General features: G+C 40.2%; 1 protein-coding gene across 1 annotated transcript in view; it reads right to left on the bottom strand.

Annotated features, from left to right (window-relative positions):
- The window catches only part of UNC5C (unc-5 netrin receptor C), a 397,344-nt gene that overhangs the window by 34,857 nt on the left and 338,881 nt on the right, over positions 1 to 23,606 (bottom strand). Inside the window, exons 8-12 of the mRNA XM_055296967.2 lie at positions 21,844 to 22,035; positions 20,828 to 21,172; positions 17,995 to 18,082; positions 8,470 to 8,638; positions 4,569 to 4,802 (exon numbers count right to left, since the gene is read on the bottom strand). Coding sequence (XP_055152942.2) covers positions 4,569 to 4,802; positions 8,470 to 8,638; positions 17,995 to 18,082; positions 20,828 to 21,172; positions 21,844 to 22,035 — 1,028 coding nt within the window. The remainder of the gene's footprint in view (positions 1 to 4,568; positions 4,803 to 8,469; positions 8,639 to 17,994; positions 18,083 to 20,827; positions 21,173 to 21,843; positions 22,036 to 23,606) is intronic.

Below are 23,606 nucleotides of genomic sequence, written 5' to 3'. Positions count from 1 at the left end.
GGCTAATTTTTACATTTTTAGTAGAGATGGGGGTTCACCATGTTGGCCAGGCTGGTCTTGAACTCCTGACCTCAGGTGATCCACCTGCCTTGGCCTCCCAAAGTGCTGGGATTACAGGCATGAGTCACTGTGCCCGGTGAGGGAGCCTCTCCTTAAGAACAAAGGGTAGCTTCCACGCATCTTGTGGGAGAGAGAGATGGAAGGTCAGATGGTTGTGGTCAGAAAGGGGGAGTTTGACAGGTGGCGATCTTGGCAGTGGAGCAGTTGCTAATGAAGATGAAATCCAGAGCACATCTATACCAGTGAATAGATAATGTAAGATGATGTGAAGGTTACTAGAATAAGTTTGGGCAGAGAGACTGTGATTTAAGTTATGACACTGAATTTGAGAGAATGATGGGAATAAAATGGATGGAAAGACAGACCACAAGGCAAGTACTGGTAGGGCAGGATCCACAGAGCTCTGTGCAAAGGAACTGAAGTGGGCATGAGTAGCAGCAGAACCATCCAGCCGGGGCAGTGAAGAGATACCCCAGAAAGGGTCATGCGGTATGAGAAGTACTGGCACATTTCCTCTTGGCCTTGGGGTTTGTTAGGGGTACAGTCTTCACTGGAGGCATTTTGAGGTGTTACCAGGAAGATCCACTGGCAGTTAATGAGAGCAGGTGGAGGAATGGGGAAGGGAATGACGTGAGGTTCTAGGAAAGTTTGTTCTTAGTGGAATTAAAGTTCCAAAACGATTTGGGAAAGTGTTAAGGATAATAGCTCTTAACTTTGGTGGCACAATAGAATAACCCAGGGAGTATTAAGAAAATAAAATGCCCCAGTACCCAGACCAATTAGATCAGAACCTGCGGAAGTGAGACCCTGGAGTGGGTTTTTATAAAAGCTTCCACCTGCTTCCTCTGTGTGCTGAGAATTCCTGATTTTGGAAGAGCATGAGCGTGAGTCAGGATGGGGGCAGGCCTGAAGGAGGAGGAGGCCTTCGGGAGGGGTGTTGCAAGAGGAAGTATTTCTGGGCAACTGTGGTTAGAGAAGTAGCGAGATGGGAGAGAGTATGGTGGGGACATTAGCAGGGCGCCAACAAGGCAGAGTTTTAGTAATAAAGGGCTTTTTGAGCTAATCAGCCCCAAATTTCCAATTCAAGTGTGGGTGTGAGGAAGAGATGGTGTGACTGAAATAATTGTCTCTTCGGTATGTTGGAGAGGCTGTTTACCTATAACTAGGATTTTGGTATTTCTGCATTATTAAAAGGCCATGAGGTGCAAGAAAGCCTCATCCATTATTCATGTTTGTTTCAGGCTAAGTGCTAGATCCCCAGATGCTGAGAATTTATAAATGTCTTATTTAGAAAGCACTGACCATGATACAAACTGCTCTTGAGTTGTTTTTGCTGCTTAAACCTGTTCATCACTCTTTCTCACTATTGACCATTTGCGTCTTGTGTTCACTAATTATAATAATCAGAATTATTTTTATAAAATATTCCATTTTTGCATGTATTTGTGTGTGTTTGTTGGGAAAACAAGGTGCCTGAGGAGAGAACTATGTGTGCGAATATAAAATATGTAAATCAAATACTTCAAATATGATGTAGGTCCTCTATGGTATGCTTTTGCAATGATTTTCTTGGAACTGTTGAAAAGATTTGCCTTAATCAGACCCCATGGCTCCCCTACAGATACCATTTTCCCTAATTTAAACCTAGCATGATTCCTATCTTGGCAGTGCTTTGGATATATCATATTTGCAAGGAATATAAAAAAAAAACCTTAAGCTTTACATTAGAGCTGTGTGTTCACAACTTTTATTCAACATCAGAAAATCTTACAGGCTTGACTATCAAAATTATATGCACTGACCCAGGAAGCCTCATCCCTTCCCCAAGACCATGCTAGCCAAATCTATCACGGTGAACAGATGATGGCAACAGGCTCCTAGCTCACCTTCCTGTTTCCTCTCGTGCCCTCTACAGTCTTTTCCCCTGGAGCCTGCTTCCCAGTGGACTTATCCTGGAACGCTCAGTGTTCATAACCAAGTACTACTCTCTGAACGGAAGCTCCAGATGGAAATACCCTGATATTCAGAAAAACTTTCTTTCCTTGGCTTCCTTGACTCATTTTTCTTCCATTTCCATTCCTAATCCGGCTGCTTATCCTTCTTTAGCTCCTTTGCTGGCTGCCCTTCCTCCTCCCTTGCAAAGCTAGGGTCCCCAGGCTCTAGGGTATAGGTCTTCAAGCAACTTCACTTAGGGGCAGAACAGCCAGGCTGCAGCCAGTTGCCTGGGCATGAAGCCTGCTTTCTCCACTTAACAGCTGTGTGACCTAGAGCAACTTACTTAAACTTTCTGTGCCTCGGATGATACATCTATAAAGTGGAGATAATGGTGCCTTATAGATAAAATGAAGATTAAATGAGTTAATATAAAATATTTAGAATTTTGACAAACATACAGAAGCTCTTGGTCATGTTGATTATTTTTATGATTATCTTCTCCCTCTACTCTCTCTCGATATTCTCCCTGACCACTGTGGATAACAATTATCAACATAACATAGTTGGTTTCTGAGTCTCTATTTCAAAATCTGCTCTCTGTTCAGAGAACCATATCCGTATTTCTAACTGTGCCTTGGGCATCTTTTATACCTCTAATTCAGTATTCTGAAAGAAAAGGCACTGTCACTGTTATGGACTGATATCTGTGTCCCCTCCAAATTCATATATTGTAATCCTAACCCCCAGTGTGATAGTATTAGGAGGTGAGGCCTTTGGGAGGTGATTAGGTCATAAGGGTGGTGCCCTTAGGAATGGGATTAGTAGCCTTGTAAGACAGATCCCAGAGAGCTCTCTCCCCAGCTCTCCACCACATGAGGACACAGCAAAATGTCAGCAGTTCCTCACCAGAGCCCACCCATGCTGTCACCTTGATCTCAGATTTTCAGCTTCCACACTGGAAGTCTGGGTTGGAACTGTGAGAAATAAATGTTTGTTGTTTAAGCCACTCAGTCGGTGGTACTTTGTCAGAGCTGCCCAAACTTTCTAAGACAGGCACCATCTCTGCACCCCAAGGCCTCCTGACCCCTGAGTTTGCTTCTATGACCTAGAGGCAGGAACTTGACCTTCTGCCCCATCCATTGAGCACTCGTCATGGGATTCTCGAAATGCCACTTGAACAGGACTGTTTAGGCTTTTTCTCTTCATCTCACTCCCCTGTCATCATTCAGCTCCATCACACGTTCCTGCATACTTTGACTCACCTTTTCACTGAAGTCAGGCTGATATTTCTAACATGTATTTTCAATCATGCCTTTTTTCTGTTTAAACCTCTCCAATCTCCATTAAGTCAATAACTGAATCTCAACTCCTCTCTCTGGCTGTGAAGGTCCATCTAGACAAAATTCCTATCCATTATTCTAGGCTTACCAGAAATAATATGCCTGCAGAGAGTCTTCTTTTTTTTTTAGACGGAGTTTCACTCTGTCGCCTAGGCTGGAGTGCAGTGGGGCGATTTTGGCTCACTGCAACCTCTGCCTCCCAGGTTCACGCCATTCTCCCACCTCAGCCTCCCGAGTAGCTGGGACTACAGGTGCCCGCCACCACGCCCGCCTAATTTTTTTGTATTTTTAGTAGAGACGGGGTTTCACCGTGTTAGCCAGGATGGTCTTGATCTCCTGACCTCGTGATCCACCTGCCTCGGCCTCCCAAAGTGCTGGGATTACAGGCATGAGCCACTGCACCCGGCCGAGGGTCTTTATTGTTTGCTTCTGTGTTTATTCACGCTGTTCCCTCTACTTAGAAATCTTGTATTTTTCCCTCCACTATTGCTGGTCAAAACCCAATCCTCCATTAGGGCCGATCATCAAATATTAGCTCCTTTTCAGATTTCCTCAAAGTAATGATGCCTCCGTCTCCTGAGCTCCCATATAGCACTTTGTATGTCAGCCACTGTGGCATTTCTCACCCTCTGACTTACCTCCTCAACCTTGGCATACTTCTTTTATTCCTCCTTCTATATCATAAGTTCTTCAAAGGCACTTACTATATCCCTTAAAGCTTCGAATGGGATAAAATGAATGGCAATAATCACACCAGGAATTAAGCCCATTTATTCTGCAAAGCAGCAGCCTGTTGTCAAATGCTAACCCGCTCCCTCACAGCTCTCATAAAAAGAATGGGAAAGCATATAAATGAAGCAGCACACCAGAGGAACATACAGTGTGAACAATTATGCCAATTCCTTTTATAGGAAGAACGCAGCTGAGATAAACAGGGAAGCAGATTATTTACCATCCACGGGTCTCGTTGCCAAATTCTTCTAAATTTTTCATTAAAAGAAATCAAGGAAGGTAAACAAAGTAGCCCTTGGGAGGAATCAGTGTAAACAGCTCATATATCAGCATGGCCTCAGAGAAATGTCTATCTTTTTTAACTGCATCATTTGAGGCCAAACACATGTGTCCACACACTTGGGTGCACACACACAGCCACGTCTCTAAGCGTGCACAGCCGTGCAAAACCTTGGCTTCCAGGTGGAGGTGAAGAGGGTAGGCTAGGTGGGAGGCACTTACCTTCAGGGCATCCTGGGTGTCATCCAGACAGTAGACTCGGATGCTGTACTCCAGCGAGGAGCAGCACAGGGGCCCAAAGATGACCAGCTTGAGGCGCTTTGCAGCCGCTTTGGTGGTGGAATGTCCTACCAGGGCGTAGGTGCTGAGGTTCTCTGTGAGGATGTGGCAGGCCTCTGCATCCAGCTGAATGTAGCAGGGGGTGGTGAAGTTTTCCTCCCCGACCACCACCACATCCTGGGGGACAAGAGGGAAGGGCCATGGCTAAGCCACCCAGGACACATGCCGGCCACCACGATGGTGGTGAATGGTGGGTAGAGTAGGACCTATCCTTTACTTGGTCTTTTTTCTCTCTCAGGTTTTATAATCTGTCTACTTGAGTTCTTCATCGTTGTATCTCTTTCTACCACTGTCTTTACACTGAGAATATTCTTTATTTAGATGTCCTTCAGTTTGCATTTTTTGATCTTCTAAGAATCTACATTTTCCCAAAAATCTGTACGTGTGAAAAGAATTAGATAAATTAAGGAACTGGGCAATAACATATTAATATGCAATTCTACTATGTTCTTTCAAAACTCACCTGACAGTTTCTTCCTAAAGAAATACACTGCTTTTTCTAAGTAGTCTTGGCTGTCAGATTCTAAGAAAAGCAAGACCTGGCAAATTCCATGACACGTAAGATACATTTCTCTGTTACTTTTTTTTGTTGTTGTTGGGTCAGTATACTTCTTTTATTTATTTATTTAATGTATTAATTGAAACAGGGTCTCACTCTATTGCCAAGGCTGGAGTTCAGTGGCAAGATCTCAGCCCACTGCAACCTCTGTCCCCCAGGCCCAAGCGATCCCCCAACCTCAGCATCCCAAGTAGCTGGGACCACAGGTGTGTGCAACCACACCTGGCTAATTTTTTGTTGGTAGAGATGGGGTTTCACCATGTTGCCAGGCTGGCCTCAAACTCCTGAGCTCAAGCGACCCACTCACCTTGGCCTCCCAAAGCGCTGGGATTACAGGTGTGAGCCACCACGCCCAGCCACAACTTTTTAACATGTTTTATATATTTAGGATTTCATATTGTGTGTGTGTGTGTGTGTATGTGAAAGCAGGATTTTGCTGCAAAAAAGGTTTAAACGGAAAACACTCAACCTAGATCATGTGAGCAGTTGTACCTGAGTCATCATCTGATGACTGATGACTAGCAGAGGATTGGCCAAGCAGGCAGCTGTCTCAAGTCCTAGATGACCAGGGGCCAAGGACATGGTACTTGGTGTCAGGGAGCTGGGATGAGGGTAGGGTGGGCTGGGATGGTGTGTGAGCTCACAAGAAGGAGCTCAGGGAAATTCTAAAGGCAGCAGCTGGGAGTAAAGCTGGAAGCTAAATTGAAGGAGACAAGTCAGTGAAATTTTCAGTCTAAAGAGATGGGTTTTTATGTGTCATTAAGCAGTCTACTCTTTCAGACATTGAAAACATTTAGCAAGAAATAAAAATAAATGGAAGTGATGATTTTTATTTTAAAAAAATAGTTACTAATTCAACCAAGTTCGATTCATCTATATGGTTCAGGCCACAGAATATATCAGCTGAAAGAGCACATATGGGATGCAAAAACCAAGGGTTGGGATTCCGAATGCATCCTGGGGCAACCAGGTAACAGAGGCATGTGAAGCAGGCAGGGCCACAGACAAGGAGGAGGAATGACGGCGACTGTGGCGAAGCAGACCGCGTGCCTGTCTAAAGAGCGCCGCCTCTGCTGGGCTTCGGCCTACGGTTGCCACGCAGGAATGCAGGCCAAGTGTGGACAAAGCCTCACATGTTCCAAGACAGGCTGGAAGTTCAGATTTTAATGTGAAGTCTTCCAACTTTTAATTAACTCAAATTTAAAAGAAAATTTCAGGCAGGAGAAATCCACGTGTGAGCATGAGTCAGTCTCTGCACTGTCAGAGACGAGAGTCAGTCAGTCTCTCTGCAGGGGCAGGAGTATTCCAGTGGGCCTGGCTCAGGGTGAGTGTCCCACAACCATTTGCTGAAACAGTGAATGAACACTTTGTTATATGTTTAGTTCAGAGGGCTACATAAAGATGTGAAAGAGGTCGCCACCTAGGGTATTATTTATTAGGCCTTGCAACATGATCTGAGCTATAAATAACAGCTGTGTTTTAATAGCATCAGTGAAACAATTTCTTCTACTGAACCTATGGCCCCAGAGGAAGCCTCTAAGAAGGAAAAGAGAGAAAGAAGCTCAGAACCTCCAGGTTTATTCCAGTCCCAAAAGGACACCTGGAAAGCAGCTGCTTTCTCCAGGGCAAAGGAAAGCCTCCGGTATCCCCTAGTGGTGACATGGTACAGAAAGCTTCCTAGAAGACATGGCCAAAGAGTAACGATGCCCACGTCCCAGTCACTCACAAGTACAAGGGGGCTTTCATGAGGACTGTCCTCTTCTACTTTCCTCATCTACTCAGTTTACTGTTAATGTCATTGTTATTGTTACTACTCAAACCCAGAAATGGATAGGGTAATAGGAAGGGAATCATGCAAATAATTGAGGATCACTTCGGATTAAGACGGGATGTTTTTCAGATACATCATTTAAAGCTTAAATAGAATTCAAGTTAGATCTGGTTAAATCTGGCCCTAACTCAACCTAAAGTATATTTATTTATTTATTATGTACGCTTCGGCAAGCAGTGATCCCCTGATATGGTCAAGAGTAGAACATGCCCATAGGCAGGAAATCCCAGTGAATCCCAGGGATGCTCTGGTACTCTTCTACATCTAATACTATATTTTCTTAAAATATTAGGAGCTGGAATCTTCATGCGTATCTTTTCTAAGAATTTTTTTTCCTAAAAAGTTATCATAAGTAATCACAAAGCATATAATATATACTTTGCATATTATAACTTCCTATTTTATATGTTTTACATTTTATACAAGTATAAATGTATAGTATAGTTTTTAAATTATTGAATATTTTTGGATAAACATATTACTAAAATACAGGTGCTAAGTGGAGGGTTCTAATATAAAGAACTAGACTTGTTTAAAGCATTGTCCTTAAGAAGTTATGATGACAGCAGCCGCAGAGAGCCAGAATGCTGTGGATTTTCTTCCTTCTAGTGGAGGTTTGGAGACACACCCTTTCTGTTTTCCAAGGTTAAGTGCACAAGAACTATATCCCAGGTACATGTCTGCAAGTAAGTGTCTAACATTTTCTGATCCAGTTGCAACGTTTCTGTACCTGCAAATTACATACGTATATATACATATACTTATACTTTTTTTTTTTTTTTTTTTTGAGATGGAATCTCACTTTGTTGCCCAGGCTGGAGTGCAGTGGTGTGATCTCGGCTCACTGCAACCTCTGCCTCCCGGGTTCAAGCAGTTCTCCTGCCTCAGCCTCCCGAGTACCTGGGATTATAGGCGCCCGCCACTGAGCCTGGCTAATTTTTCTATTTTTAGTAGAGACGGGATTTCTCCATGTTGGCCAGGCTGGTCTCAAACTCCTGACCTCATGATCGGCCTGCGTTGGCCTCCCAAAGTGCTGGGATTACAGGCATGAGCCACCCCATATACATATGTATGTATATATTATATATACACACATATACACAATATATATATAGACATATATATAATCTATATTCCAAAAGGAACATGTCTACAACTCTTATGTGCACCTTTCCTCTGAGTTATCTAATGAGTGACCATCATTTTCTGTGTGCCTATCAATCAGAAGATATAACACTCGGGAACTAGTCTGCCTGCCTGTTTCTCTCTCATTTTGAGGGTGAGCTAAAATTCCACTCATGTTTTGCTTTATAAATGAAAGGCCTCCCATAATTGCTCCTGCTTATCTGTGTGGATTATTCTTGCATAGCACCTTTATCCCAACAGCAGCTCACCTCCCACTGTCCCTGTGCCGCCTGGTTCTTGAGCAGTATTTTCCAGTCCTCGGTATTGGGGTCTGCGCAGTGATGCATAGTGAGGACGATGGGGCGGGTGAGCAGAGCTCCTGGGGGCCCACAGCTCACCACAGGGGTCAAAAGTGTCTGAGAGTCATCCATGGGTGGCCTAGGAGGAGAGCAGAGAATGGCTTCAGTGACATTTCCATTGTATTCATGAACTATGCACTTGGGTTCTGAATGCAAACAGGTCAAGTAGTTTTCTCCTGGAATTTTTTTTTTTTTTTTTCTAGGGGGTTGGGGAGAGGAAATAGGTGACACAGAATTAAATGGCCTCTATACCAAGACCTTGATCTTGCAGGACTGGAAGTCTTTATGATAACAATAAACTTGCCAGCATCTCTTTGATCCCCTTCCCTCCGACACTTGGTCTTTCTGTGGTAGCTTCCTCCAAATGTATGTACAGACACTTTCAAGATGGAATGAGAATGAACAGAGTCCCTATGAAGTTACATAAGCAGATTTTCTGATAATTCTTGCCACTGGTCTCACAGGGTTTTAAATACTTTTGTGGTTTCAGGACCTGACTTGAAAAATAGTTTTAAAAAATCATTTCAGAATGAGGACACTCTAGAACTAAACTTAGTCCAAATGATTTTCAGGAATAATTTAGGCTAGTACAGAAGATTCATTCTTTCAAATATGACTAGAAATAATATAGAACTGTATTTATACAGCAACTTAAAATGAGATCTCTTTACTTGTATAGTTCATGCTCAGAGAATCTGGGCAGAAAGAACCTAAAAAATGCAGATTCTTTATTTTTATACATAAAAATTGCCTTTAATCTTTTCCCTAACAGGACTGTAATCAACAAGCAAATGGATAAATTAACCTAGTCTATCAGTAAATTTGTGAAGATATAGTTCCAAAGGTGTTGAGTGGATTGCCCCAAGTCTCACAACTAAGTGCTAGTTAGTGCTGAGATGAAAAATAAATGCCCTCTCAATGACAATAGTCAAACTACTCAATCAGAATAGCATAGCTTTTGAAATCATGGACTCACAGAATTTTAGAAGGGCCCTTGGAAGTCACTGGGCAGCACCTTCCATCCAGCCAGAACCCCTCTACAACATGGCTGACATATAGTTAGTGCTATAGACACATCCAGAATTGTTCTACTACTGCTAAAAGGTAACCTTGTTTACTATAAACTCAAATTTACAAAATATTCTTATTTAGAATGAGCACAACCTGACTTCCTGAAATTTCTCTGTACGTATCCTTGATTTGCTTTCAATGCTACACTGTTTCATATATTTGGAGATCATTGTGATGTGTCTACAGTCTTCTTTATTACAGACCAAACAACCTCAATGTTTCCAACCTCAGCTGGAATAGCATGGTTTCCAGATCTCTCCTTGGGTTTCTATCTTCATTTTCATATGGATGCTTGTCATTGTTTTCCAGGTCCTCGTTAAAGTGGTGGCATCTTGAACTCAACACTCAAATAGACAGTATGAGAGAATATTTTCTTTGATTTGCCATCTGTGTTTATATTCATGCCTCACAAAATTGTTGCTGTTGATTATTCCCAATCAAGGAATTACTTATAAATATTATTTAGCAGGCTCCAGTTACATGGGAAGATAGAGATAGTATGGTTAAGCATTTCCTTTATAAAATGAAGCAGTGAAGCTCCAAAGAAGTTAAGAAATTTGTTAAAGCTAACCACTCTAAGTATTCCTAACATGAAAAGCTCTTAGGCTAAGTCTAAGGATGTGGTTCTTAGGCTAAGTCTGGTTCCATGATTGTAATGATGGCTTTTAAACCTATGTACAGAAATTTACATTTAGCTTTTCATTTGAACTTAATAGTTTCAAGGTAAATTTCGGGTCGTCTATTTCTTCATGCTCTATCTTCCCTCCAAACATTGGCTATCTCTTCCAGTCTTTTCTCCTCCCTAAATCTGATATTCTTGCCATTTACGTTCTCATTCTAACCATTGATAACTTTGCAACACAAGAATATCAGGCAAGGGCAGAGACCTTTTCAAGGACGCCATTTGGAACCTCTTTCCAGTCTGATATCAATACTTTGAGCTATTTAGTTCCACCAAATAGAAACCCATTAAAATGGACATTGTTCGTTTCACATCTTTTGATGGAATTCACATATATATGACAAGGGACACATCAAATTCCTTTATAATTGCAATGGTCACTTGAAATGGATTTTTCTCTAGTTTTTGTCTATGGTTTACGTCTTATTTATTACATATTCCAGAAGTTAGCTTTTATCTATGGGTGCCCTCACTGAACACTCAATGAATGGTAGCAGTTGTTATTTTTAATATTGTCGGAAGACGATTATCCATGGATTTCTCATGTTCATGCGTGGATGTTTGTATAGCAATTACCTTGAAAGATAAAGACAATGTCTACTTCTGAAGCAAATGGCAGGCATGTCTACTCCTCATTATAGAAGACTCAGGTTCCCTAAGCTCATAGATCCTTTTCTGGAATACAACCATTGAGTGTGTAGACTTCATCTGAACATTTTTGCATCACCATTTCTAAAATGGGGCTCACAAAATTGGCACAGAAATGATGGTACTCTGTATAATGCTATCGCTGTGGGTAATAAGCTGTCTGTTGTCTTTGATCCACAAGTCTTGTGTGTTTTATCAGCACGCATAAGACTGTAGCAGCTAACTTGGTAGCTTACAAGTAAGTTTGTATCTTAGAGCTTCCACAGTTGACTATTAGTCCTAAGATCACAATTAAAATTTGGCATATGTTCCCCTTAATAACTCTTGGCTATCGCTGCTTCCTCACTTATTCTAAAATTGCACTAGGATCTCACCAACCTATGGCTTTTCTTTCTTCCTATTTAGAAAACCAACACAAATTTTACCTACTTTTAGTCTTCTAATAGCATTTCCATTCTCTTTAAATAACAATACCCTTTCCTCCATTATAGCTAAAGTTATTTAGGTACTTGGGAATGTATTTAAATTTGGAACTATAAGGTTATTGGGAGCAACCTGAGACCTCATTACTATCCCCATTACCACCTTGGTTTTCATTTTCTCTTGACCCAATTTGTCCTTCTTCCAGTCTGAAATTCATTCTCTCAGAACACAAGTCAAGTTCTGCCTTCACCGTGTCATAGTTAATACTATACTATCTGCCTTAAGGAGTGACTTTATTATTGCTTAATTCTATTTTTTCCTGTCCTGGAGGGGGAGAAAAACCAATGATTGCGTTTTTCTGAGCACAACTCTTACCTTCTAGTTACAAGTGTACCTTGAGAAGTGAACATTAAACTTTTAAGGAAGGAGACTAGAGTGGAATCTATTTCAAGTGGTCTTTGCAATATAGTTGGGGACTGGAGACATCTATCTCTCAGTCTGGTGTTAGCAGCCGGTGCTTGAGGCAGGAAGGAGGAGGGGTCCTTTTCATCACTGACTTGGAACAGAAGGGAGAAGGCTCCCTGCTGGGCTGGGGAGCTGTCAGACCTGTACTGTCCAAGTACACCCCTGGCATGCAATATTGATGGGCACCATTCTTGGAGGAGGGATAGCAAGGGAAGGAGGGAGGAAGGAGGGGCAGTAGGTGTCAAAAGAATTTATTAACCCAGTGAGGTGCAAAAATGTAATGAATAGGGAAGTGGTGAAGTGGAATTTTTAACAGGGAATGAAAAACAAAGAAGAAATAATGATAAGATTCTCTTATAGGTTTTCAAGATGAGAGAAATAGCATTGAAATTGGAAATATCTGAGCATATATGGAAGGAGTTACACAGGATGAGATTTAACTATGTGAAAACTAAGGTCAGAGTGTGTGACACATTTCCTTTATTTATACAAAGGAAGCTATTAAATTACATAGAAGAAAATAGCAGAAAATACATATCTCGGATTCATGTTTTTGCAGAGAAGGACCTCTCTTTATGTCTCATGTGTTTTCTAAGCAATTCAAGCAGTTTGTAAATATTAATTGCAGATGATATGGAAATGAACATAGAGCAAAAATTAGCTGCAGAAGCGTCAATTAAGTAGAAATTTCAGCAAAGAACAATGATTAAAATTTTAAATGTTTTCCAAAGTCCAACAAGGATAATATTCCAGTAAATGCTGGATGGGTGCTGAGTCCTCTAGGACAAAGCCCACAGACAGAAATTTCAGTTTCCTGTCAGAAATATTTTCTCATCCTTTGCTTGTCATTATCAGTGAGGAGAACTTCTAATCAAGAGTGTATAATTTACAAAACTTTCACATAAGCCATTGCATTTGCTGCTCAGGGTACACCTGTAAGGTAGTGTATGTCTATTACCTCTGTTCCAGAAGAGGAAACTGAAATCTGCAGATATTAACATACTTGCCTAAGGATGCGAAGCTAGGTAGGTTTCAGACACAAATCATTTAATTTCTTTCACACGATGCTGTATTTTGGGTTGCTTAGAGTGGGTTTAAGTCCTTGTGAAACTATTCTTGTCTGTTTCCTAGAGCAGGCTCAAGGAAAGAATCTGTCTCCATCCACCTCTGTGGGAACAAGAGATGCCTTCTAGTAATGGACATGTCTTTTGTCTGGTCCCTTAGGAAGATAATCCCACCCTAGGCTCAGCTGTCTTTTAAAGCACCGGCCTTCACACATAACTGGCAACTTGAAATATTTGCACTCTAGGTACCTGACAGGGAATATCTAACTCACTTGCTATCAAAAGCTCAATTGTGCAAAAATAATATTTATGAAAGCCACTCTGAAGGGTGTGCCACCATCTCCCTAGACAAGCCAAAATCTATCCCTGGATTAAGCCAGAACTGATAAGCATTATGCTTGTCTACCTCCACTGAGGGACACTGATAGAAGCAGCCCTTGAAACTCATTGCTGTTTTTCTTTTAAGGATGCTGTTCACTGCATTAGCAAAATGTCTTCTTTATGAGGAACCAAAGGAAAAATAATCGAGTTTCTTCTGAGCATATTTTTTTCCTCATGGACATGCGGATCTTGTAACTTAACACATTCCCTTCTTGAAAGGCTTAGAAATAGTAAATTCACGACCTGGTACTAGCAAATGTGCTGGGAATTACACAAACTATTTTATATTCTAACTGCTCACGTACTTTATCTTATCTTTTATAACTTTATTTTCCCCATTTTCTTACCTTTTTTATCCACTTAAATTTATTTCTCTTATTGAGAAGAAGTGTTTTCATAAACTACCTTGAAGCATTTCTAAGTAGGATTTCAATAAATGAACATTGTCAAGAACGGTATGAGGATAAGATTTAAATATACCTGGACTCACTAACTCCCACCGTTAGCCTTTTTATAGCTCTTCCTTCAAATTGAGGAACTTGAGGCTCATGAATGAGAAAGGACTCTACTAAAAGGAGAAAGATCAGTGTGTTTCCTTGAGACAGAATAATGTCAACTACTATTTTACAAAGTTCCAAAAAATAACATGATAAGCAAATCTAGCTCTATACAATTACCTACGTAGACCTTCCTCTATCCTCACACATTATTATTTATATTTAATAGATAGATATGATAGTGTCAGTTGCCACACTACTGTGTCACATCTTAAACCATTGCTAAGGGGATTTCACCAATTAAAAAAAAAGTTCTGAACACCACTAATGTCCCACAGTTGACAAATCTAATAGTCTTTTTGTTGTTCTTCCTCTTTCTTTACATTTTTACTTTAATGACACCTCATGTTGAGGTTCCATCTTGGAGCTCTCTTTACCTTTAATTTTTGAGATCCTATTTATACCACGGTTTGTTTGTCTACCCTTACAAACCTTCATACTTTCATTAGGAAATATTCATTGAGGAGCCACTACTCCTAACACAGTAATATGTTAAGTACTGTGCTAGATGCAAACTCTTCATTTGCCTTATCCTTACATGTTCTATCTGGTTTCTCTCATCACACCCAAACCTTCATAGGAGTATTTCTTAAAGTTCTTTCCCCAGTTCTTTTTGCTTCTGCATTTTCTTGGCTGGAGGTTCCTTCCCTGCCGTGACTTCACTTCCACGTCCCTAGCAGGAATCCACATCCCCACTCACACTGAACACATCCAAACTGGAATCTGTCCTTTCCCCTGTAGCCACTGCTGCTTCTCACCTTTCTCACAATTCTCACAGTGCCCCAGGCTTGATTCTTGAATCTGTTCTGTGTGTTCTGCCCCTCCTTTGCAACACTTCTAGCCAGCTGTGAAATACTTTCTCTTCTGAAATAGATTCTCTCGATACCCTCTGCATTCTCTCAGACTGGGACCTGGCTCACCCTCTGGCCTGGTTCCTCCTCCTCCTCTCTCCTCACACCTGCATTACTGCCAGGGCCCACCCAGGCACCAAGCCTTCTGGGCAAGTCCTTCTGTTCCCTCCACCATTGCATTCCGTGCACTGTCACCGGATCAATCTTTAAAAAGCCCTGCTATTCCTGTGTCACTCGGCCGCTCAGAAACTTTCCATGGCTCCCCACAGTTTACAAAAAAGGTGTTCTATTTACCTTTGTATTTGGAATCTCTAAATTGATTTCTTCACCCTTTGATAAAACTGCTAGGTGAATACAGAATGCAGAGAAAAGGGAAAATCAACTTTCATATCTTCAATTCAAATTGTTTTCCAACAAGAATCAATAAAGGACAAAATCTCAGTCTAGGTCTTGTTCATTTGTGCAAACTGCTACCAGAAACAAGGCAAAAAGGCCCATGTTAGCAGCATTAATTGTGGAAATTGTATCCACCAGGAAAACAAAGGCTTCGCCGCCTTTCCAGAGATCTGTAAAGCAGGAGAGGTAGAAATCCTGAGCACGGACTTGCAGCTCTGCACCCTCTTTGGTCAGAGACCGCTTGTCCCATCTCTGTGGCTCATTCAGGCTGTTCAGCTGCCAGCCTGAACTTCTTTTGCTTAGAGCATATTCAGTAATGATAAGACCCCTCTTGTCACATTCACTATGCCACATGTAATTAAGTTCACGCCTCCCTTCAGACAATTCACATCCGCAGATGACCAGCTGGATACCATCCAGCTGGAAACATACCCAGTTTGGGATGCAATAAAAGGAATCAGAGAGAAGAAAAATGGAGAAAAATGCTCAGAATTTTCCTGCGAATGCATAGTAACATCACAGCTCCTGATGTTCTCACTGAGGCTTCTTCCAAAGAAGTTCTGTCTTGTATCGTGTATGGATAGAAAGGATCTTTAGTGAGTAATAGAAAGTGTATCCAAAAATGCACTATAATACATAGGCAGAGGTTTGGTTTAGTGCATTGGTGCAATGGAGGAGGATGGCGCATTAGGAAGCAGAAAGCGCTTTGTGATCAGAAAAGCCTGAGTCTGAATTCTACCTTGCTAAGGTACTAACTGTGAAACCTTGGCTATGGAACTCAATTCCCCTGTGCCTCAGTTTCTTCATCTTTAAAGTGGAGCTTATCACAGCTTGCAGAACGTAGTGAGAAGTAAATGAAATTAAGAGTTTGCTGGATGAAGTGCAGGGATGCTTTGTATTATGACTATATCCTAAAGCACATTCTTGCCATTGTGTTTTACAATAAAAATGCATCTGGTTCATAACAGAAAACTAGTGAAGAGAAGACTTCTCATTTATCTGAAACAGTTATCCTCCTGTGTTTGTTCCTTGGTTCATGGTCTTTAGTGCATATTTTCTTTTGAGATCTTGAGGTTTTCCTAACTTCATTTTTATAAACAGAACTTCTTTTATGCACACCAAATTCAACAGAGTAATTCCCTCTGCACCTAACTTCAGATGGTAGGCATAGCAAGGAGTGATTTATAGTTTCCTTTTCATTATAGTCAAAGGCAGAGAACCCTAAAAGCAGAAAAGTGTCTAGCTTTATCAATTTTCTGTTTTCTCTTTCTTTCATCTAAAATGTACAATTATCCTGGTTCAGCTGCCAAGGAAAGTATGGGGAGACCAGGCACGTGAGTGCACACCTCTTTCAGCTTCAGCCCGTGCCTGCAGCAGCCCCTTAAGGCTTGATCTTCAGCTGCAGATAATGATAATCTGATGGAAAATAAGGGAGCTCAGGCATCTTACTGTTTCTCACCATAAAGCACAAGCCAATACTTATTTCTATTTAAACAAAGTGTCCACGCTGACAAAGGCCTTGATGGATAGATGTACTTAATGCTAACCTTGACTCTGGATGAGAGAAAGAAAAATAAAATAAAATAAAGAGATCTTGGAGTTTGCTAATCTTCTTTTCTCCTGATGCAAAAGAAGGGAGCTTTGAGGGCCTGTGAATGTTGCTTTGCATTGGGAATGAAAAAAATGAATATTTGATGTGGGTAAATACAAGCCTTTTAGTGATTTTTCTGTTGCTCAAATTTAAGGCATGAATAATGCTCAAGAATTGTATTATTTTCTTAGACAGGCTAGTGTTTATGTAGGTGGAAGTACACCACCCGAGGAAAAAAAATGTTCTGGGTCACACCAGTTATAAATGCCAGTATCTCCACCTGAGAGCATAATACAAAAGCTTTACAGCTAGTGAAGAACAAGACTAAAAATGGATGTTTTTCTGAGGATGAGAGCTGGGAAAAGAAAAGGTATAATGTGTTATAATGATAACCTAGTTCTGCATTGTCACTCATGCTTTATATTCAGAGCTCAGGGCTGAGGAGCCGATGCTCTTCCCCTTGGGGAAAAAAAATGATAATTACATGACGAGGATCTCCATTTTAACAACATCTTTCATTTTAAGATCTTGGTGCACTTCAGAAGCATTAATCAGGCTTCTAAAGCACTATTTAACACATGCATTTTACATGGAAACTAATCAAGAAATACCCAATACGATTTGTTAGAGGCCAAACTGAAAAATTGAATTTAGGACTTCTCAACGCTTCTTGTTATTTTTACTTAAAATAACTTCACCTTTATGATTATGAAACATTCTAAACAAAACCTTTTAATTCAATCTAGTTTTAATCAATCCTAGACCCATTCTGAACAGTCTAATGTGGAATTTATAAGTGCTAAACATAAGAAGGAAATTAGTAATACTTAAGCTAGAAGACAGTCACAAAAGGAAGAATCGTGGGTCAGAATTAAGGGCTAGGCTGAGTGGGAGTGGTAGGGATTGGGGGAATTGTCCAATCCTTTGTGACTTTTGACTCTGTAATGGGAACAGGCTGGATCCCTGAGCCAGATCCCATGAAGTCGACGTCTCTGTGTCTACCCACTTGTCTCTCTGGACAATCTAGGGATCACATTTCTGGACATTTTTCCAGGAAATATGGCAACATGTCCACTTGGGAAAAGATCTCTAGCGTTCTACCCATATTCAAGATCTGCAAAAGTGTCTGGAGTCTCAAAGACAAAGAGAAGTAAAACCTGATCTTTTGTAGGTCAAGGGAAAAAAAATGTATGCCAGAAGCAAGGCACTTGAGACAAAAATATGTTGGGTTTATTGTGTCTATTGTACAATTTCTCCTCCAAGTTAGACATTGGTAAAGTCAGTGCACCAGAAAAAGCATATTTACCTCATAGTTTCTTTCCTGTGTACAGTCACATACATTTCGTAGACTCTCCCTTGGGGAATGGCCCCAGCGGGAATCAGCAAGCTGACTCCTGAATAGCAAAAGAGAAAAGCAGTCATGTAAGACCTAGGAATCAAAGCTTTTATAGCACGTAAAAGGTAATGAGGAGATTTTGTGACCGCGCAGCCATAAGCCTGCTTCATTTTCTCTAAAGACATGTAAATATTCCGAGTTGCTCCATTTTCCTTCCTCGTTGGCCTCCTTACCACAGCTCCCTCTGAACTCTTATGGAATTACTTAAAGGAATGATGTAACTTTTTAAACTCTTGTTTTATTTGAGGAACAGACAGATGGTTCCACTGTTGTTTTCCTTGCAAGACAAGGGGAAAACCAACAACAGCTCAAAATTTCAAACAGCTGTAATGATGCATCATTTCCATTTTTTTGAAAATCCCCACAAGATTCAAAGTCAGGGAAATGCCAACTTCAACATAAAAAACAACATGTATTTTTTAAATATCTGGTTAGCATCAATGTAATTCCACAATGGTATAAGAATGGTGAAGACCTTTTATTATGCATAACTCTAGAAAGTGAACAGTAACTCCTAGTTTAGTCACAGCAGGTCAAAGCGTTTCTAGTTAGTTGCTAATCGGTGCCCTTTTGCAGAACTATTAGATTGGGCTGTGTTCTAAGCTGTGTCTGCTGTAGCAGTGGCTTGCAAATTTGAGCTCACGTCAGAACTACCTGGAGAGCTTGTTAAACCACAGATTACTGGTCCCTACCCCCAGAGTTTCTGATTCAGAGATATGGGGTGTGGGGTAGATTTTTTAGTTCAACCAGTTGCCAGGTGATGCCCACAGTGATGGTCTCCCACATCACTGCTCATCATCACAAAGAATGATTCAGTGTGGACAGCACTCCAAAGATGTTTGGCTCCATCATTTGATTCCCATAAAATCCAGCTTCCTTCAGCTCCATACAAATTTATGAAGCATCCTTGTGAGTGTAGTGTTTGGCACTGTTGTGAATTTCAAGAGGGAAAAGATAGTCTTCCTGTCTTTGAGTAATTCATAATTTAATTAGCAAGGAAATGGAATATGCCAAATGACCGTGGGGCGATATGAAAACTTGCCTGACCACACTGGAAAGTCTCAAGAAAAAAGAATGGAGAGTTAAGAGGTAGTAGGCCTTTATGTAACTGGTTGAAGATGTTCAGCCACAGCGCTCTTGAGAAGGAGAGTAATGTGAGAGCCCTGGTGTTGTAGGAAGTGGGCTGTCAACGTACAGAATGATTTGTGGAGGACACAGCAGAAGATCACACATGAGGCTACCAAGCCTCAGTGCTTTTATTTTTTTCACTGAAAACATAAAACGTAGCTTAATCTTTGTTATAGGGATGAAACAGCATTATGAATATGAAGTAATAGGTAACTATTGTTTGTCCATTAAATAAAATATCATATGTTGATCACCATTGCCTAATATATAGGAAGAATTTAAAACATGCTAGCTCACTCTCTTCCACTTAAGAGGCCTTTATAATAATGCACATATGAAAAAGTGGTAGGTAGAAATAGGAAGAAAAGGCAGAATCCAATACATATCAGAGGGAAAAGAACTATTTTGAGAACAATTGTAATGTTTAAACAATGGAAGAACATTAAAGTATGTTTTGATTCATTCAATAATGGACTATTATAAAGATATTTAAAATCATGATTTTAAAGCGCATGCAATAGCATGAGGATGAGAAAAGGCTAGAAAACATTACATAATACATGATCTCAGCTATGTAAACTGTGAAGAAAAAAATATTTTATTAAATGTTTTGATTTTGTTAAAATATACTTTTAAAGGTTTAGGATAAAAGTTGCCAAGGCATTGAAATGAAAGAGTGAATGACAGGAAGAATCAAATAAAATTTCATATTCAGGCCTGAAGACTCTTTGGTCTGTATATTCCTTGGCTATACATACATTATGTTTTTTCAATGTGACAACATTTTAGGTATTTACATTTTAGGTATTACTATATTTACAAAATACTCACAGCCTTGTCCAAAAGAATTAGATAGATTTAGAGAGGAAGCCATTAACCCTTTTATGACCCATGGTTCCAAGCTCATTACTAATACTGATTAATGAATATCAATTTTTAATCCAACAGTATCAGTCATTAACTTTCATTCACCATGAAAGAGCTTTATGAGGCTTATTCTCTAGATGCAGAGAAACTACATAATAAACTGAAACCAAGTAATAGTACAAAAGCACACCTGATGAATCTGGTGATTCTGGATACAAATATCAGAGGTAGGAATGAGTACAGTGTACACTCTCAATACTGTGAGGTAAAAGACTGATCAAGTTAGGTTAATAAATGAAGATTTGATGTCTATTATGATGCCTCTCATGATCAAAAAATTTGTTTTCTGTAGTATTGCTTCATGTAGTAAATTGGAACTGAACCAAATGATATATTTTATAATTAGTTCGTCCTTTTAAAGTATAATGACAACATTAGGACTTGTGGCTTGATGTTGCCTTCTGAAGTTCTAGAAGAAAGGAGGTCAATGATGGTTCTAAATTACACCTCAGCAGAAAGCTGTGAGTATAAAATTTCTAGAGGAAGTGTTTTCAGAATTGTTGGAGGAAAATAAATGGTTTTGCTGATTTGTCTGAAGTAATGTTCTGTTTACATTGAAAGTAGATTTGGGCTGGATAGGTCACATTTAACATTTCAGGCCTAATGAAAACCCACGAACAAAAAAGATTTTGGTATGGAAAAATATGTTTCAACCTGCCTCTTTGCAATTTAAACCTCTAGGAATTACCTGAATTGGGAACAATAAGATGACCTCCCAGCGAGTTGAAGCTGCCAAATGCGGTACAGGATGGATCAGTCTGCCTTGCTAGACTCTGGTTCTTCAGGTTGAGGGCTTCATTCTCCAACAACGACTGGGTCATCTGAGGGGACAGCTTGGACGTAAACTCAGAGAGGTCATCTTGGGGGGTGACAGCACCTGAGGTGTTGTACACTTTGATTTTCAGGTTGGGCAGTGGATCCAGAATTGGAGAGTTGGTCATTGGGATTTTGTCTGAGACGTCATGCAGAGCATACACAGGCCCTCTGTACATGGCTGCAGCTGACGTGAGGTCTGGGGGTACCGCCAGCAGATCTGAGTCAGAAAGAGAAAATAATCCCATTGGCATTCTCCATTCAGGCCAACCTACATTAGTCAGACTCCCCCTCACACTATCTGAGTCAAAAGTAAAGCAGCTCAGCTAATATCGGAGATGGATAGACAGGCTCTACTGAAAACAGGGCAATCAGATAACTACCAGCTATTTTATTATTGGCTATAAGTAAGTGGTCAAGCTCATTCTGTAATTTGCTTTGATGTCTACTCATTATGCCCAAGGTATTTAGCTATTTCAACAGATTGGATTGAACAACGAGCCTCACTAGGTGATGATTAGCTATGGTTTCCCTGGTCTATACTGGATTTGGGTTCATTGGTAAATCATTCTATTCATAGCAATACAAGATATCTTGTCAAAGGAAAGAAAAAAAGAGACTCAAGAAATCAGTCAACCAATCAGAGTACTCTTTTCAAATAGAAGTTAAAAAGTGACAGAGCAATCTGTCAGAAAAGAAAAAAAGAGGATTTATCTTGTTAACTCTAATTTGTTATGTAAATGACATCAATACAGTAATGAACAAAATTAACTCAAATTGCTGTCTTCATGGAGCTTACATTCTAGCTGAATGAGATGACTCTAAAGTCATTGATTTTTGAAACTGCTTACATGCATAAGTAACAGGGTGTGAAGTGGAATGTCAACTGACCTTGTCTTGCTGCCTTGATGTTCACAGGCTGAAAGCCCCCATTGAGTGCCGAAGAGTCAATAATATCTGACTCAAAGTCACGATGATTCTTCCGATACACAAACAAGGCCACAACTACAGAGATCGCCAGGCAAACGATCACTGCTATCACAATCCCAACATAGAGAGCCACATCATCTGAATCAGGAGCAGCTAGAGAGAAGAGTGAAACACTGAACCAGCTGCTTACAGAAATTTCTCACAGTACACATATGTATTGCTATAATTTTTTCAGACATTCACTGCCTTTTTTATAGGTTAATTTCAAATCTATTTCAAAAGCTATATAAAATGGCTGTGGCCTTTCAGTGGAAAATTATCTCTGATTTCTTTTCCTTTCTCACTCTGCATCTATCCACCCACTAATCTATCTTATAATTGGGCAGCATAACAGACTGTTTATTACTAGGCATATAAAGAAACTGGAACTAAAACCATCCCAACCCACAGGAAAAAAAAAGTTTATTACTCATTTCAGGTGGAAAAGTTTGGAAGGGTTTTTGAATTCACTGATAGTTCTTTAAAAACATCAACATAAACACTGTTAGAAATATCTGGCATGTTTTAAATCTGCATATTTATTGAACCAGAATATTTTCCTAAGTATCACTCCAAGTCATAAAATTACTTTCCATAGCACTCTTCTCACTTTCCCCTAAATCAATGGAGAGGTGGGTGGGAATGGTGTAACTAAGCAAAGCAAATATTAGGAGCAAACATATTAGATTTGAAAGGTGTGCTTTCGGAGGGCCCAGATCTGGGGGACAGAGGTTAATGCTGATAACTGTCTCTAAGTCCGGGCTTTGATACAGATGCAGTATTATCTCTGAGAACCCTGAGCTTCTCACGGTCCCCTGTCAGAGATTTACATTTGAGCTACTCATTACTAGAATAAAATATAGCTCTCTTGTGCACTAAGGAAGATAAAGGCCTGGTTCAGTGATCAGAAAGGTCAGACTACCCCAGAAGGCAAATAAGCATTCGACCAACACGGTATGTCAGTCAACTGAGGCCTTTCTTCTGGAAAAGAATTCCTATAAATGTTGCATGTTGCCTTGGTGGCATAGAACATGCTTTCATCTAACTAGAAAAGGTGATAGAAGCTGATAATTAAAACAAACAAATGAAATGAAACCTTTGTGGACCCCTTTGACATTTTTAAGTCTCTGTTTTTAGTTTTTCTGTGATGCACAAAAACATATTCAGCAAAATTAATCAAAGCTGCTCCACTCACTATAAAAGAGGTTGTTAAATTGGTACTTCAGATAGTCGAGAACAACCTAGAATTTTATGGTCAATTTTATAGACGTGTGCATTTTTCAGGGAGAGAGATCTTTCAAATTTGTAGGTCCCATGACCTCCTAAAATGTGAGGAACCACGGCCCTCTCCTAACACTCAACAGCCACACGATTTACATGGTGAAATAACTCATCATTTCATTTGCCAGTGGCTCACGAGATAACCCACACTCTAATGTCATAGAATCTTTCACATATTAGCAGTGTAAATGAATTCTCTATTGGAAATTGCTCTCTTTTAGCATTTTGTGTTTAAATGTAATATATCCAATGCTTTCTTTTAAAAATATTCTTCCCAAAATTTCCAGAATATTCACTTTCCCATCAATCAAGTCAATATTAGCAAATTTTCTTCAGAAAACCAGCGATATCGCAAATACTCTTGGTTGGGTGAGTGCTGCTTTCAAGTACTTACTTCACTTTTC

The sequence above is a fragment of the Symphalangus syndactylus genome, chromosome 10 (genome assembly GCF_028878055.3).
Source record: "Symphalangus syndactylus isolate Jambi chromosome 10, NHGRI_mSymSyn1-v2.1_pri, whole genome shotgun sequence".
Lineage (NCBI taxonomy): Eukaryota > Metazoa > Chordata > Mammalia > Primates > Hylobatidae > Symphalangus > Symphalangus syndactylus.
The sequence above is the reverse complement of the archived record's forward strand: the minus strand, read 5'-3'. Positions and strand labels throughout refer to the sequence as shown.